This window comes from Nilaparvata lugens, chromosome 14, assembly GCF_014356525.2.
Source record: "Nilaparvata lugens isolate BPH chromosome 14, ASM1435652v1, whole genome shotgun sequence".
Taxonomy (NCBI): Eukaryota; Metazoa; Arthropoda; class Insecta; order Hemiptera; family Delphacidae; genus Nilaparvata; species Nilaparvata lugens.
Window position 1 is genome coordinate 20,438,813 of NC_052517.1, and position 13,455 is coordinate 20,452,267.

Here is a 13,455-nt window from a genome sequence, read left to right on the forward strand (position 1 = left end):
TTCTCTCACTCCTCCTTCTCCTTCTTCTCCTTCTTCTTCTCCACCTCCTCCTCCTCCTCTTCACTCCTTTATTTTTCTCCCACTCCTCCTCCTCCTCCTCCTCGTTCTCTTCACCTTCTTAATTTTTCTCCCACTCCTCCTTCTCCTTCTTCTGCTACTCATTTCCCTCATCCACTTCTTCTCCTCCTCCTCCTCATCCTCCTCCAACTCCTTCTAAATCTTTCTCCACTCTAGCACTAAACCCCGATCATCCTTTCAACCACAACAAAATAAAAAGACAACAAAACCCTAAGCGCTGCTGGAAAACGCCGGAAAATAATCATCAGAATTTCCCAAGAGAGTCGCAGCATTTTTCACAAGGACCCTAAATTTTCTCGACCTCAAATCAACGAGAAATTGTTTCCCTCATCGTGTCTTTCTTGTTCAATAACAGCTGAACAGCTGAGTAACAGCTGCAAATATTTCTTTAGATCATCATCTATGAAAAGGCAAGTGAATAGGTTCCAAGTGTTCATAATTTTCAGAAATCTATTCAATATATAACTAGTTGACAGAGTGAAGTGAGGTCTAAGATTCAAGTCGACGGTTTGGCATTTCTCTTAATGTTTAAATGTTCATATGTTTATACGTTGCGCATTTACGGCGGAACGCGGTAATAGATTTTCATGAAATTTGACAGGTATGTTCCTTTTTTAATTGCGCGTCGACGTATATACAAGGTTCATGGAAATTTTGCATTTCAAGGATAATATAAAAGGAAAAAGGAGCCTCCTTCATACGCCAATATTGGAGTAAAAATCAGACTATAGAATTATTCATCATAAATCAGCTGACAAGTGATTAAACAGATGTGTGGAGAAGCCAGTCTATTGCTGTATTTCCATAAGGTCTATAGTTTCAATCAGGTACTTGTGGATGAGAATACTGCGTGAGGTCTACTGTTCACAGAACTACTAGACCTCACGCAGTATTTTCATCCACAAGTACCTAATTGAAACTATACACCTTATACCATGGCGATACCCACTTTGACTTACGGAAGTGAAGCATGGGTGCTGACAAGGAAGCTTGAATCAAGAATCAAGCAGAGATGCGTTTCCTTAGACAAGTCAAAGGATGCACAAGAGAGGATCGGATTCGGAATGAAAATATAAGAAGAGAATGTGATGTCCAACCAGTGTTGAGTTTGATGAAAACATATAGAAATAAGTAGTCAGATCATGTCCTTAGAATGCCTGAAGACCGTTTCCCATTGAATGCCCTACTCCACAAGCCAATAGGCAGAAGAAGTATTGGTAGACCGAGGAAGAGATGGACGCCGGAACAGGCTTGAAAAGCCTAATCCATGACGATGATGATGATGATGATGATGATGATGATGATGATGATGACACCTTATAGAAATACAGCAATAGACTGGCTTCTCCACACATCTGTGTAATCACTTGTCAGCTGATTTATGATGAATAATAATTCTATAGTGTGATTTTCACTCAAATATTGGCGTATGAAAGAGGCTCCTTTTTCCTTTTATATTATCCTTGAAATGCAAAATTTCCAAAAACCTTGTATATACGTCGAAGCGCAATTAAAAAAGGAACATACCTGTCAAATTTCATGAAAATCTATTTAAACATTAAGAGAAATGCCAAACCGTCGACTTGAATCTTAGACCTCACTTCGCTCGGTCAATAAAGGAAAGAATTGGCTTATACACGTAGGGGATAGGAAATTCACGAATGACGCATCATCACGTCTCAACTACTCAACTCATTAACTTGAAGTTCTGATGTTAGATTCTGAATTTACCGAGGCTGGTTATAGGCCTATGTTGAATTCCTCAAGATTTCAGTAGATCAAGTTTCCAGTTTGTCAAGTTATCAATTATACCCTTGTGGAGTACGCTTAATACTTGATAAACATTGGTGATGCTATTCATTGGTGAGAGAGAGAGAGTGATTGATTGATTGAGTACTTTATTTATGTAGATTGCAATATATACTGGCTTATACACTTTACAATAGCTTACAATACAGCAAAATTAAAGATGTATTTACATAATATAGACTAAGCAAATAATTATTGAACTGTATATGATATGAAAAAATCTGGTGTGGCGCACTCACACAACTTTCCTTGCCGTTATGAAAATTGATCACCTGACGCTAGTGTTCCCGCGCATCACAAGTCTACTATTCAAAGATTTGAGCCAGCTGGTGACAGGGCAAAACGCTGGAGACACACATGAGGTCTGCTATCTCTTCATAGTGAATGATTTAATAGAATCAACAATAATTTGCAATTGAATAATCACATTTTCTCGAATGTAAAGCTTATTTTCAATTTTAGGTGAAAATGTTACTGAACATTAATTGTAGAGATTCTCATGCTCAATCTACTCCACTTGATTTTTTTTGTTTCAATTGTATCTGAAGCCTGATAATTGGGAATCTATCTGCATTGATGGTGCGGAGCTCCTGAAATTTTTACAGATATGGGACTTGTGGCAGTTGATAGAGCTTATCAATGACTATTTTAGGTATGAATTTGATCAAAATCGTTGGAGCAGTTTCCGGGAAAATCACGAAAAACCCTGTTTTTGGCAACATTTTCGCCATTTTAGCCGCCATCTTTAATTGCATTTGATCGAAATTGTTGGTGTCGGATCCTTATAGTGAAAGGACCTTAAGTTCCAAATTTCAAGTCATTCCGTTAATTGGGAGATGAGATATCGTGTACACAGACGCACATACACTCATACACACACACACATACGGACCAATACCCAAAAACCAGTTTTTTGGACTCAGGGGACCTTGAAACGTATAGAAATTTAGTAATTGGGGTACCTTAATTTTTTTCGGAAGCAATACTTTCCTTACCTATGGTAATAGGGCAAGGAAAGTAAAAAGCAATTTGTGATAACTATAGATAATATTGTTATGCATGTACATAAATTGGCGGAGCTTTGGACATATCAATGTCCATTCTTCAGAAAGAATATTCCAAGTATCCTTCCCACTAACTCTCTACCAAATCCTTCCCACCAACTCGTGACTGAGAGAGAGAGAGAGAGAGAGAGAGAGAGAGAGTGAGAAAGAGAGCAGAATTATGACGATAGCAATCTTTTTGATAGCTCTAGTAATTGAGGTGACCGTCCAAGGTATATAATGGAAAGACATCGGTGATTTTTCTCTTCACAAAAGTTTTCAAAAAGTACGGGAGCGGGAAAAGAAGAAGAAGAAGAAGAAGAAGAAGAAGAAGAAGAAGAAGAAGAAGAAGAAGAAGAAGAAGAAGAAGAAGAAGAAAACAGAAGAAAGAACATTGATTGAGAGGACTTGACCTCAAGTTGTATACTCTGGAAAAATGGTGCAGTGAAAACTTTCCAGAAAGATTTGTAAAAATATTGCCAAATTTTTATCTTCAACTTCACGTTTTTTGAACGAGCGAGTTCCTTCTAATGATTGAGGCTCGAGTTGTCCATTTATTGATTTGCTAGTTTGTTTGTTAGAAGATGACTTTGCTTTGCTTTCAAACTCTGTTTGATCTATGAATCTTGCCACAAACGGGCGTAGCGCGTTCCTACTGTTGACTTGAAGCTCAAGTCGTTGCCAGTTTTCAGGTTTGTATGTTCGTAAAGATTACTTTCGTCTGGTTTCACCAAAAATATCTCAACACAAAAATATTGATGACACAAATAATTCAGAGATTCAGTATCAACTCAACATGATACAGTATCACCACAATATGATACAGTATCAACACAATATGATACAGTATCATACAAAACACCATAATATGATACAAAGCTTCCAAACTTTGAATGAATTCTACAAACCATGGGATATTTTCTTCTGCTATCTTCTCTAACACCACACAAGATTCAGTATCAACTCAACATGATACAGTATCAACACAATATGATACAGTATCAGCACAATATGATACAATATCAACACAATAGGATACAGTATCATACACAACACCATAATATGATACAAAGCTTCCAAACTTTGAATGAATTCTACAAACCATGGGATATCTTCTTATATGATATCTTTTCTCTATGGTATCACCACAATGATACAGTGCCTTCTCAAATTGATACACAACACCATAATTTGATACAAAACTTCCAAAATTTAAATGAATTCTACAAATCATGAGATATTTTCTTCTGCTATCTTCTCTAACACCACACAAGATTCAGTATCAACTCAACATGATACAGTATCAACACAATATGATACAGTATCAGCACAATATGATACAGTATCAACACAATATGATACAGTATCATCTCAACTTCAATCAAAACACCATAATATGATACAAAGCTTCCAAACTTTGAATGAATTCTACAAACCATGGCATATCTACTTATGTTATATTTTCCATATATCATCATAAATGATACAGTATTACAACACATGATACAGTATCATTTCAACTTCAAACAAAACACCATAATTTGATACAAAGCTTCCAAATATTGAATGAATTCTACAAACAATGGCATATTTTCTTATGCTATCTCTTCTATATATATCACCATAAATGATACAGTATTACAACACATGATACAGTATCAACACATGATACAGTATCAACACAATATGATACAGTATAAATTTAACTTGATACACAACATCATAATTTGATACAAAACTTCCAAGCTTTGAATGAATTCTACAAACTATGGGATATCTTCTTATATGCTATCTTTCCTCTATCACAATAAATCTTGTAGGCCTATCATAATAAAAATGTTTTTGACCAATTTCAATGTTTTTTCTTATTTAATTTTCGTATTTTGCCGATAATTTGTTGTGTTTTTCAGGGTCTGTCGGGCATAGTTCTGAAAAGCTGTCCCTGGATGGCTACCCATAACATTGATTGGATCTACCAGGGCCCAGCAGCTGTCATACTATTCGTCAATGTCATTTTCCTAGTCATGATCATGTGGGTAAGTCAACAAGTTAAATTAATCTATAATCTATCTATAATATGACTAGCCGTCAGGCTCACTACGCTCGCCATATCCGTCTAGCCAGGGGGCTCCGCCCCCTGGACCCGCGACTGGGTCGTCCAAAAAATGAGATCAGCGGGCTCGCTTCGCTCGCCTGCATGTAGACCTCTGCGGAACCTCTGTACCGAATTCAGGACCCCCGACTGGATCGTCCAAAAATTAGATCAGCGAGCTCGCTTCGCTCGCCTGCATGTAGACCTCAATGGAACCTCTGTACCGAATTTGAACGTATTATGTCAATTTGATCTCGAAAAACACCTGTTACTATATCGGCGTATCTTTGGCGAACAAAATTCTTCCACTTCAGCTAAACCTGTGTACTGAATTTTTTTAAATATATTTCCATCAATAATCATTGTAAAAGGTGAGAAAACGCAGAAAAGCTGAGAAAACGCTAATTTTGAGCGTATCTTTGGCGTTATATCATATTCCTTCTAACACAACATTATTGCATCCCAGCTGAGCTTCTGTAGTAAATTTGAACTTTTTCTGTCCATTTGTTCTCGATAAAGCTGAGAAAACGCTAAAAAACGCAGATTTTGGGCGTATCTTTGGAAATTATTCCAAATCCGTTCTTATTGCGCCTCTAAAGGGCCAACTGAACACACCTACCAAATTTGAAAATGTTATGTCATATTTTTATCATAATCAACATATTATGTTAGGACTCTTTACTCTCGATAATATTTAATAATATACATTTTTTTATTTCAACCTTATTTTTTGTTTGCTTACGTGATTCTAAAATTTTGCCATATTTATTTTTATTTATAATAATAAAAAAATATTTGATATAATAATATTGAACTGATGCTCACGCCCAGCGGACAGGATTTTCCTTGCTGGGTTGTTGCCTTAATGAATAGATTTTGATTTAAATATATTTAATTTATAATTTTTGTTTTGATTGTAAGCTATGTTTTATTTTTATTTCTAAGAATTTCTTGAATAATTTATTGTAAATTGTATTGATGGCAAATAAAAGAATTGAATTGAATTGAATTGAGAATTGAGGACGATCCAGTCGGGGGTCCAGACTAAACGTCTGGCTAAACGGATATGGCAAGCGAAGCGAGCCTGGCGGCTAGTAATATAATATTCCCAGGAATAGCTATTATTGAAGTAGCAGTAGGACTACCCAATTAATTTTTCCTCGATAAATCAGGACCTCCTAAATAGGTATTTCTCAACAAAATATGATACAGTATCATCTCAACTTGATACACAACACTATGATTTGATACATTCGCTATCTGCTTTGTCGAATGATAGACATGGATAGCAATACCATTGCTAATCAAACACTGCCATTATAACGTGGACCTCAATACCTTAATCAACCGATCATTCAATTCTGCCTGGCAGCTTTTATCAAATTATCTTCTTGGTTCAGTTTTCAAATACCCCATAGTCCCAGATTGAGTTTATATCCGACTATATAATCATATTAGGCTCTATAGTGAGGTCCACGTTATAATGGCAGTATTTGATAAGCAATGGTATTGCTATCCTTGTCTATCATCCCACAAAGCAGATAGCGAATGTATCAAATCATAGTGTTGTGTATCAAGTTGAGATGATACTGTATCATATTGTGTTGATACTGTATCATGTTGTGGCTGTTCTTGTTCTATAGTGAGGTCCACGTTATAATGGCAGTGTTTGATTAGCAATGATATTGCTATTCATCTCTATCATTCAACAAAGCAGATAGCGCTATCTCTTTCTCGCTCTACCCAGTTGCCAGAACGTCTTTTAACAATATAGAACTAATGATAAATTAACAAAGTATTTCATCTTAATTATGAAAATTCATTATGAAATTATTGGGAAATATAATTTCTTGCTTAACGAAATAATATCGGGGCACCGAGCTTCGCTTGTTGTTTTTATTTATTGATAAACAGAACACAATTCTCTAAAATGATCGTGTTTATATTTCACAGCTGGCTATATGTCAGCCTATGAATTTCGGGGATACGATATTTTGATTTTCCACAGAATCACTCGCTCACTCACTTCTTTACTATACACAGACAACGAAAGTCTCAGCTGTTTCAGCCAAGGATGAATTATCCTTTTAATGTCGTTCAGCAAGTTTTCCCAAGGATGAGACCTAGTGCAATCGAATTTTTATATCATAAACCTACTAGTAACTCTGTGAACAGTAGACCTCACGCAGTATTCTCATCCACAAGTACCTGATTGAAACTATAGACCTTATGGAAATACAGCAATAGACTGGCTTCTCCACACATCTGTGTAATCACTTGCCAGCTGATTTATGATGAATAATTCTATAGTCTGATTTTTACTCTAATATTGGCGTATGAAGGAGGCTCCTTTTCCCTTTTATACATTTATTATTATTGTATTGTATTTATTGTATTTATTATTATTTACATTTATTATATGTATTATCATTGAAATGCAAAATTTCCAAAACCTTGTATATACGTCGACGCGCAATTAAAAAAGGAACATACCTGTCTAATTTCATGAAAATCTATTACTGTGTCTCGCCGTAAATGCACAACATATAAACATTTAAACATTAAGAGGAATGCCAAACCGTCGACTTGAATCTTAGACCTCACTTCGTTCGGTCAACTATGTTCCAAATTTCGTGAAAATCGATAGAGCCGTTTCCGAGATCCGTTGAACATAAATAGCCAGATATAAATATAAATAACCAGATATAAAAATACAGAAATTGCTCGCTTAATATAATAGGATTATTGATTATTTTAAACGAGAATGAACAGTTAATATTACAGGAGTTGAGCAGGTCAGTACAGAGAGGAGGCTATTTTAGATCTATACTTCTGTAGAAATAACAGGTCTTTTATCAAGAATGCAACCCAAATTAAATCACAAACTTTATTGCACTACATAGATGAAATTCACTTGATCTATGTGAGGATAGTGAGGTCCACGTTATAATGGCAGTGTTTGATTAGCAATGCTATTGCTATCCTTGTCTATCATTCAACAAAGCAGGTAGCGCCAACTCTTGCTCGCTCTGCTCTGTTGCCAGATCGGCTTTCAACAATGTAGAATTAATAATCAACAAAATATTTAATCTGGATTATGAAATCGTTAAAAAATATAATTTATTGCTTAATAAAATATAATTGATTATTTTAAACGAGAATGGACAGTTAATATTAATCAATAAACCTGTATCAGCTACCGTCTATAGAAGGCATTGACAAGACAGAGGATCTGCAACATTGTTCCCTTATCTTTCTCCACTGCCATTATAACGTGGACCTCACTATAGACGGAGGTGGAATCAGAGAGATTGCCCCTCCCTGGGGAGTACATAGGCTGAATCAGAAATCATAGCAATACCATTCAAAAGCCACCCCTACCCTTGATTGGGAATTATACCCCCTTTGGTTCCAGGAGTCGGTTTCAGGGTACATCACCCCCTAACTGATGGAATTAACCCGTTCCATCCCCTGGGATTGCAGTATGGAATAACCGGTGTTATTCGTGAGGGTGGGGTTGTTGGTTTGTACCCACGTAATTTATAATAGCATTAACCAGCCCTTTATAACAATATACAAAGATTGATTGATTGATTGATTGAGTACTTTATTTATGTAGATTACAATATATATACTGGCTGGTTATACACTTATATACAATAGCTTACAATTCAGCAACATTATAGATGATTTACATAATATAGACTAAGAAAATAATTATTGAACTGTATATGGTATGGAAATAGTTATTTGTATATCTAGAGTGAAAAGTGCTGTTTTTTCTCCCTGAGGGAAAGTTTGAAGCCCGAGGCGAAGCCGAGGGCAACAATTTTCCTGAGGGAGAAATAGTCGTACTTTTCACTCTAGATATACAAATAACTATTAACTCTTAGTGCCAGTTGCAGAAAAGCCGGTTGAATTTTAACAGTGATTAATTCCACGAGAACCAATCAGAGAAGCCGTTTTATCGATTATAATACCAATATGAAAATAAAATGTGATATTACTTTGCTTGCCCTATTACCATAGGTAAGGAAAGTATTGCTATCCGAAAAAAATTAAGGTACCCCAACTTTCAAATTTCTATACGTTTCAAGGTCCCCTGAGTACAAAAAAGTGTTTTTTGGGTGTTGGTCTGCATGTCTGTATGTGTGTGTGTGTTGTGTGTGGTGTGTGTGTGTGTGTGTGTTGTGTGTGTGTGTGTGTGGTGGTGTGTGTGTGTGTGTGTGTTGGTGTGTGGTGTGTGTGTGTGTGTGTGTGTGTGTGTGTGTGGTGTGTGTGTGTGTGTGTTGTGTGTGGTGTGTGTGTGTGTTGTGTGTGTGTGTGGTGTGTGTGTGTGTGGTGTGTGTGGTATGAGTGTATGTGCTTCTGTGTACACGATATCTCATCTCCCAATTAACGGAATGACTTGAAATTTGGAACTTAAGGTCCTTACACTATAAGGATCCGACACGAACGATTTCGATCAAATGCAATTCAAGATGGCGGCTAAAATGACGAAAATGTCAAGAACAGGGTTTTTCGCGATTTTCTTGGAAAACGGCTCCAACTTTTTTGATCATACCTGAAAAAATCATTGATAAGCTCTATCAACTGCTTCAAGTCCAATATCTGTAAAAATTCCTGGATCTCCGCCCCATCTATGCAAAGTTTGATTTTGGATTCCCAATTATCAGGCTTCAGATACAATTTGAACAAAAAAATTCGAGTCGAGAAGATTGAGCATAAAAATCTCTACAATTAATGTTCAGTAACATTTTCACCTAAAATTGAAAATTAGCTCGAAGTTCGAGAAAATAAGATTATCAAATTGCAAACTGTTGGCAACTGTTGATTCTATTAAATCATTCACAATGAAGAGATAGCAAACTTCGTGTGTCTGCAGCGTTATTGTCCTGTCACCAGTAGGCTTAGATATTTGTATAGTAGACTTTAGATGCGCGTGAACACTAGCGTCAGTTGATCAATTTTCATAATGGCAAGGAAAGTTGTGTGAGTGCGCCACACCAGATTTTTTATAATGTGATATTATTGTAAGCTTGAACTGACGATGTTATGACATTTTTATGATTTTGACTATAAATTATTTATATAATTATTATTTATCAAAAATACCTTCTCTGATTGTTCTCGTGAAATTAATCACAGTAAAAATTTGACCGGCATTTGTGAAACCGGCACTTGGCATAGCTTGAACAGAAAGCTTTGGTGTTATTTTTACGAGTATATAAGAATTTTATTATAAGATAGTTGTATTAGAAGGAATCTTTTGATGATAGTGAGTTCCAAGTTATATTGCAGTGGAGAAAGATGGGAGAACAACGTTGCAGATTCTCTGTCTTACAAACTTACGTTGCAGGTTACAAACTTAGATTTACCAATCACTGATCAATTTCATTTCCATCCAATCTCAGAAGAAGACACTTTCAGAGCAATTCAACGTATTCATAGTAATGCTACGGGTGTAGACAAAATTCCTATTAAATTTATCAAGAATATGTTATTTGCTGTTTTACCAACCATTACATACATTTTCAACAAGTCACTTGAAGAAGGCATTTTCCCTGAAAACTGGAAGTTTGCTCTGGTTCGCCCTCTAAATAAAGTTCCATCACCCAATAAAGTTGAGGATTTTAGACCAATCAGTATTTTACCTGCATTGTCCAAAGTGCTAGAAAGACTCATTCATGCTCAAGTTGTAAAATTTCTAGACAACAATAGTAAGCTTCATAACTTTCAATCAGGCTTTAGAAAATTCCATTCAACTGAGACAGCTCTGCTTCGTGTCACTGATGATATAAGGTTAGCTATGGACCAAAGAAAATGCACCATCCTCACCCTATTTGATTTTTCTAAAGCATTCGATACTGTTAATCATACAGTCCTTCTGAATAAGTTGGCTATTCTTGGTTTCAGTCGCAACTCGTTAGTATGGTTTAAATCCTATCTATTAGGTAGGAAACAATGTGTATCTGTCGGTGACAAAAAGTCAACTTGGAAAAACGTTATGCATGGAGTACCACAAGGTTCAATTTTAGGCCCTCTCCTCTTCACTTTGTATGCTAATGACCTTTCTTCCATTATCAAATTCTCCAGTTTCCATACTTATGCAGACGACCTTCAAATCTATTTAAGCTGTCCATAACAAAAATTAATGAAACAGTTGGAATAATGAATCAGGATATCAATTCGATAGTGGAATGGACAAAGAAAAATGGCCTTAAGCTTAATCCCATCAAAACACAACCATTATAATTGGATATTCTCGTCTTATAAACAATATTGACCTTGAATCGATTCACAAAATTAGTGTAGACGGTAATGACATTCCTTACTGTAGCTCAGTTAAAAATTTAGGCATTATTATGAATATACTCTTGACTGGTCAGAACAAGTGAACAAAACTTGTAAAAAGGTATTCTCAGCCATGCATGCATTGAAGAAAATGCACGATATCCTCCCTAGAAACATTAATTATTATTGGTTCAATCTCTCATCTTCCCACATTTAATGTATTGTAATTCTGTTCTTAACGATATGCAAGTCACTCTGAATGATAAACTACAGCGTTGCCAAAATTATTGTCTACGTTTCGTCTACTCTCTCCAACGCCATGATCATATCACCCCAGCCCACATTGCTAGTTCAACATTGAAGCTTCCCGATCAGAGGCTTTTTCGAATAGTCAAGCTTGTTAGAGATATCTTGAAATACGGTAATCCGAACTATTTTAAGATGATTTCAAATTTGTCTCTGAAGGTAGGAGGATAGATGCTTCACATACTAGAACCGGAGAAAGTACTTTAAGGATACCCAATCATCGAACTACTATTTTCACAAAATCCTTCTTAGTCAGTGCCTGTCGTGCATGGAATACACTTCCTGTTTTATCAGGTCTATCGAGAGCCGAGCGAGCTTCAACCTGACTTTAAAAAAAACATATTTTGGAGCAAATGACTGAAACTGTCCAACCCTAGAACGATCACATGACAACCATCCCTCACCCATTCCACCAATATAAACCTTTAAACCATGTTATAGAACGAATTATATATATATATATATATATATATATATATATATATATTATATAAACTCATGTTATTTCAATTATCCACTGCATACTGCTGTATATTACTGAAATTTGATAACCCTGATCTACTTTCAGCCTACTTCATTTTATTAATCAATTATTTGATCTTATCTACCTATATAATTATTTTACTTTATCATTTTCTGTTTTTTTTTCTCTTCAATATTCATATTGATTAAAACTTTTACAATATTTCCATTAATAAATAAATCCTTAGTTTAAATAACGAAATTAACGTTTTGGTAGAGAGTTAGTGGGGAGGATATTTTTATTATTCTTCCCAAAGAATGGACATTGATATGTCCAAAGCTCCGCCAATTTATGTAGATGCATAACAATATGATTATTATCTATAGTTATTATATTACAAATTGCTTTTTCATATCATATACAGTTCTATAGTTATTTTCCTAGTCTATATTATGTAAATTCTTCTATAATTTTGCTGTATTGTAAGCTATTGTATATAAGTGTATAAGCCAGTATATATTGTAATCTACATAAATAAAGTACTCAATCAATCAATCAATCAATCAATCTTATTACTGTCTTCTATAAAGGATAGATGATACCGGTATATCTGATATAATATCCACTGTTCATCCTTGTTCACAATAATCAATTATATTTTATTCTTCACGATAATATATTTTTTTAAGATCGAATAATAACTTTCAATGATTGGCATTAAAATACTGTTAATCAATCATATTTCTACATTGTTCTGACAAAGTTGCGGTCTAGAAAAGGATAGCACTATCTGCTTTGTGGAATGATAGACAAGGATAGCAACACCAATGTTGAACAAATACTGCCATTGTAACGTGGACTATTGAACAAGACCAACCACAACATGATACAGTATCAACACAATATGATACAGTATCATCTCAACTTGATACACAACACTATGATTTGATATGTTCGGTATCTGCTTTGTGGAATGATAGACAAGGATAGCAACACCAATGCTACTCAAATACTGCCATTATAACGTGGACCTCACTAAATAGGTCTATCCCTCTCACCACCCACGCACAAGCCTTGGCTCTATGAGGGTATCATCAACATCATCACAATCATCACAAACAAAAAACAGATTATTCCGTTTAACGGTTCATTCTCTGCATCATTTATATATAGTGAGTGAATATATAGATTCTCTGCAACACTGATATATCACTTGTATAAATGATATGAGTCAATTGTATTCCCTATACTAGTATACCTATATACAAACCCCGCATGGGAATTTCAGGGCTAAATGGATATATTTAAATCCAATTCAAAGTGACAGTATTGCTTATATAATAACACCAATCTCTCTCATTAAATCAATA

General features: G+C 35.3%; 1 protein-coding gene across 1 annotated transcript in view; it reads left to right on the forward strand.

Moving 5' to 3' along the window:
- Positions 1–13,455, forward strand: part of LOC111052558 (diuretic hormone receptor) — a gene marked incomplete in the record, with an annotated part of 81,765 nt that overhangs the window by 62,337 nt on the left and 5,973 nt on the right. The window contains 1 exon segment of the mRNA XM_039441013.1: positions 4,847–4,966. Within this exon segment, the coding sequence (XP_039296947.1) occupies positions 4,847–4,966 (120 nt within the window).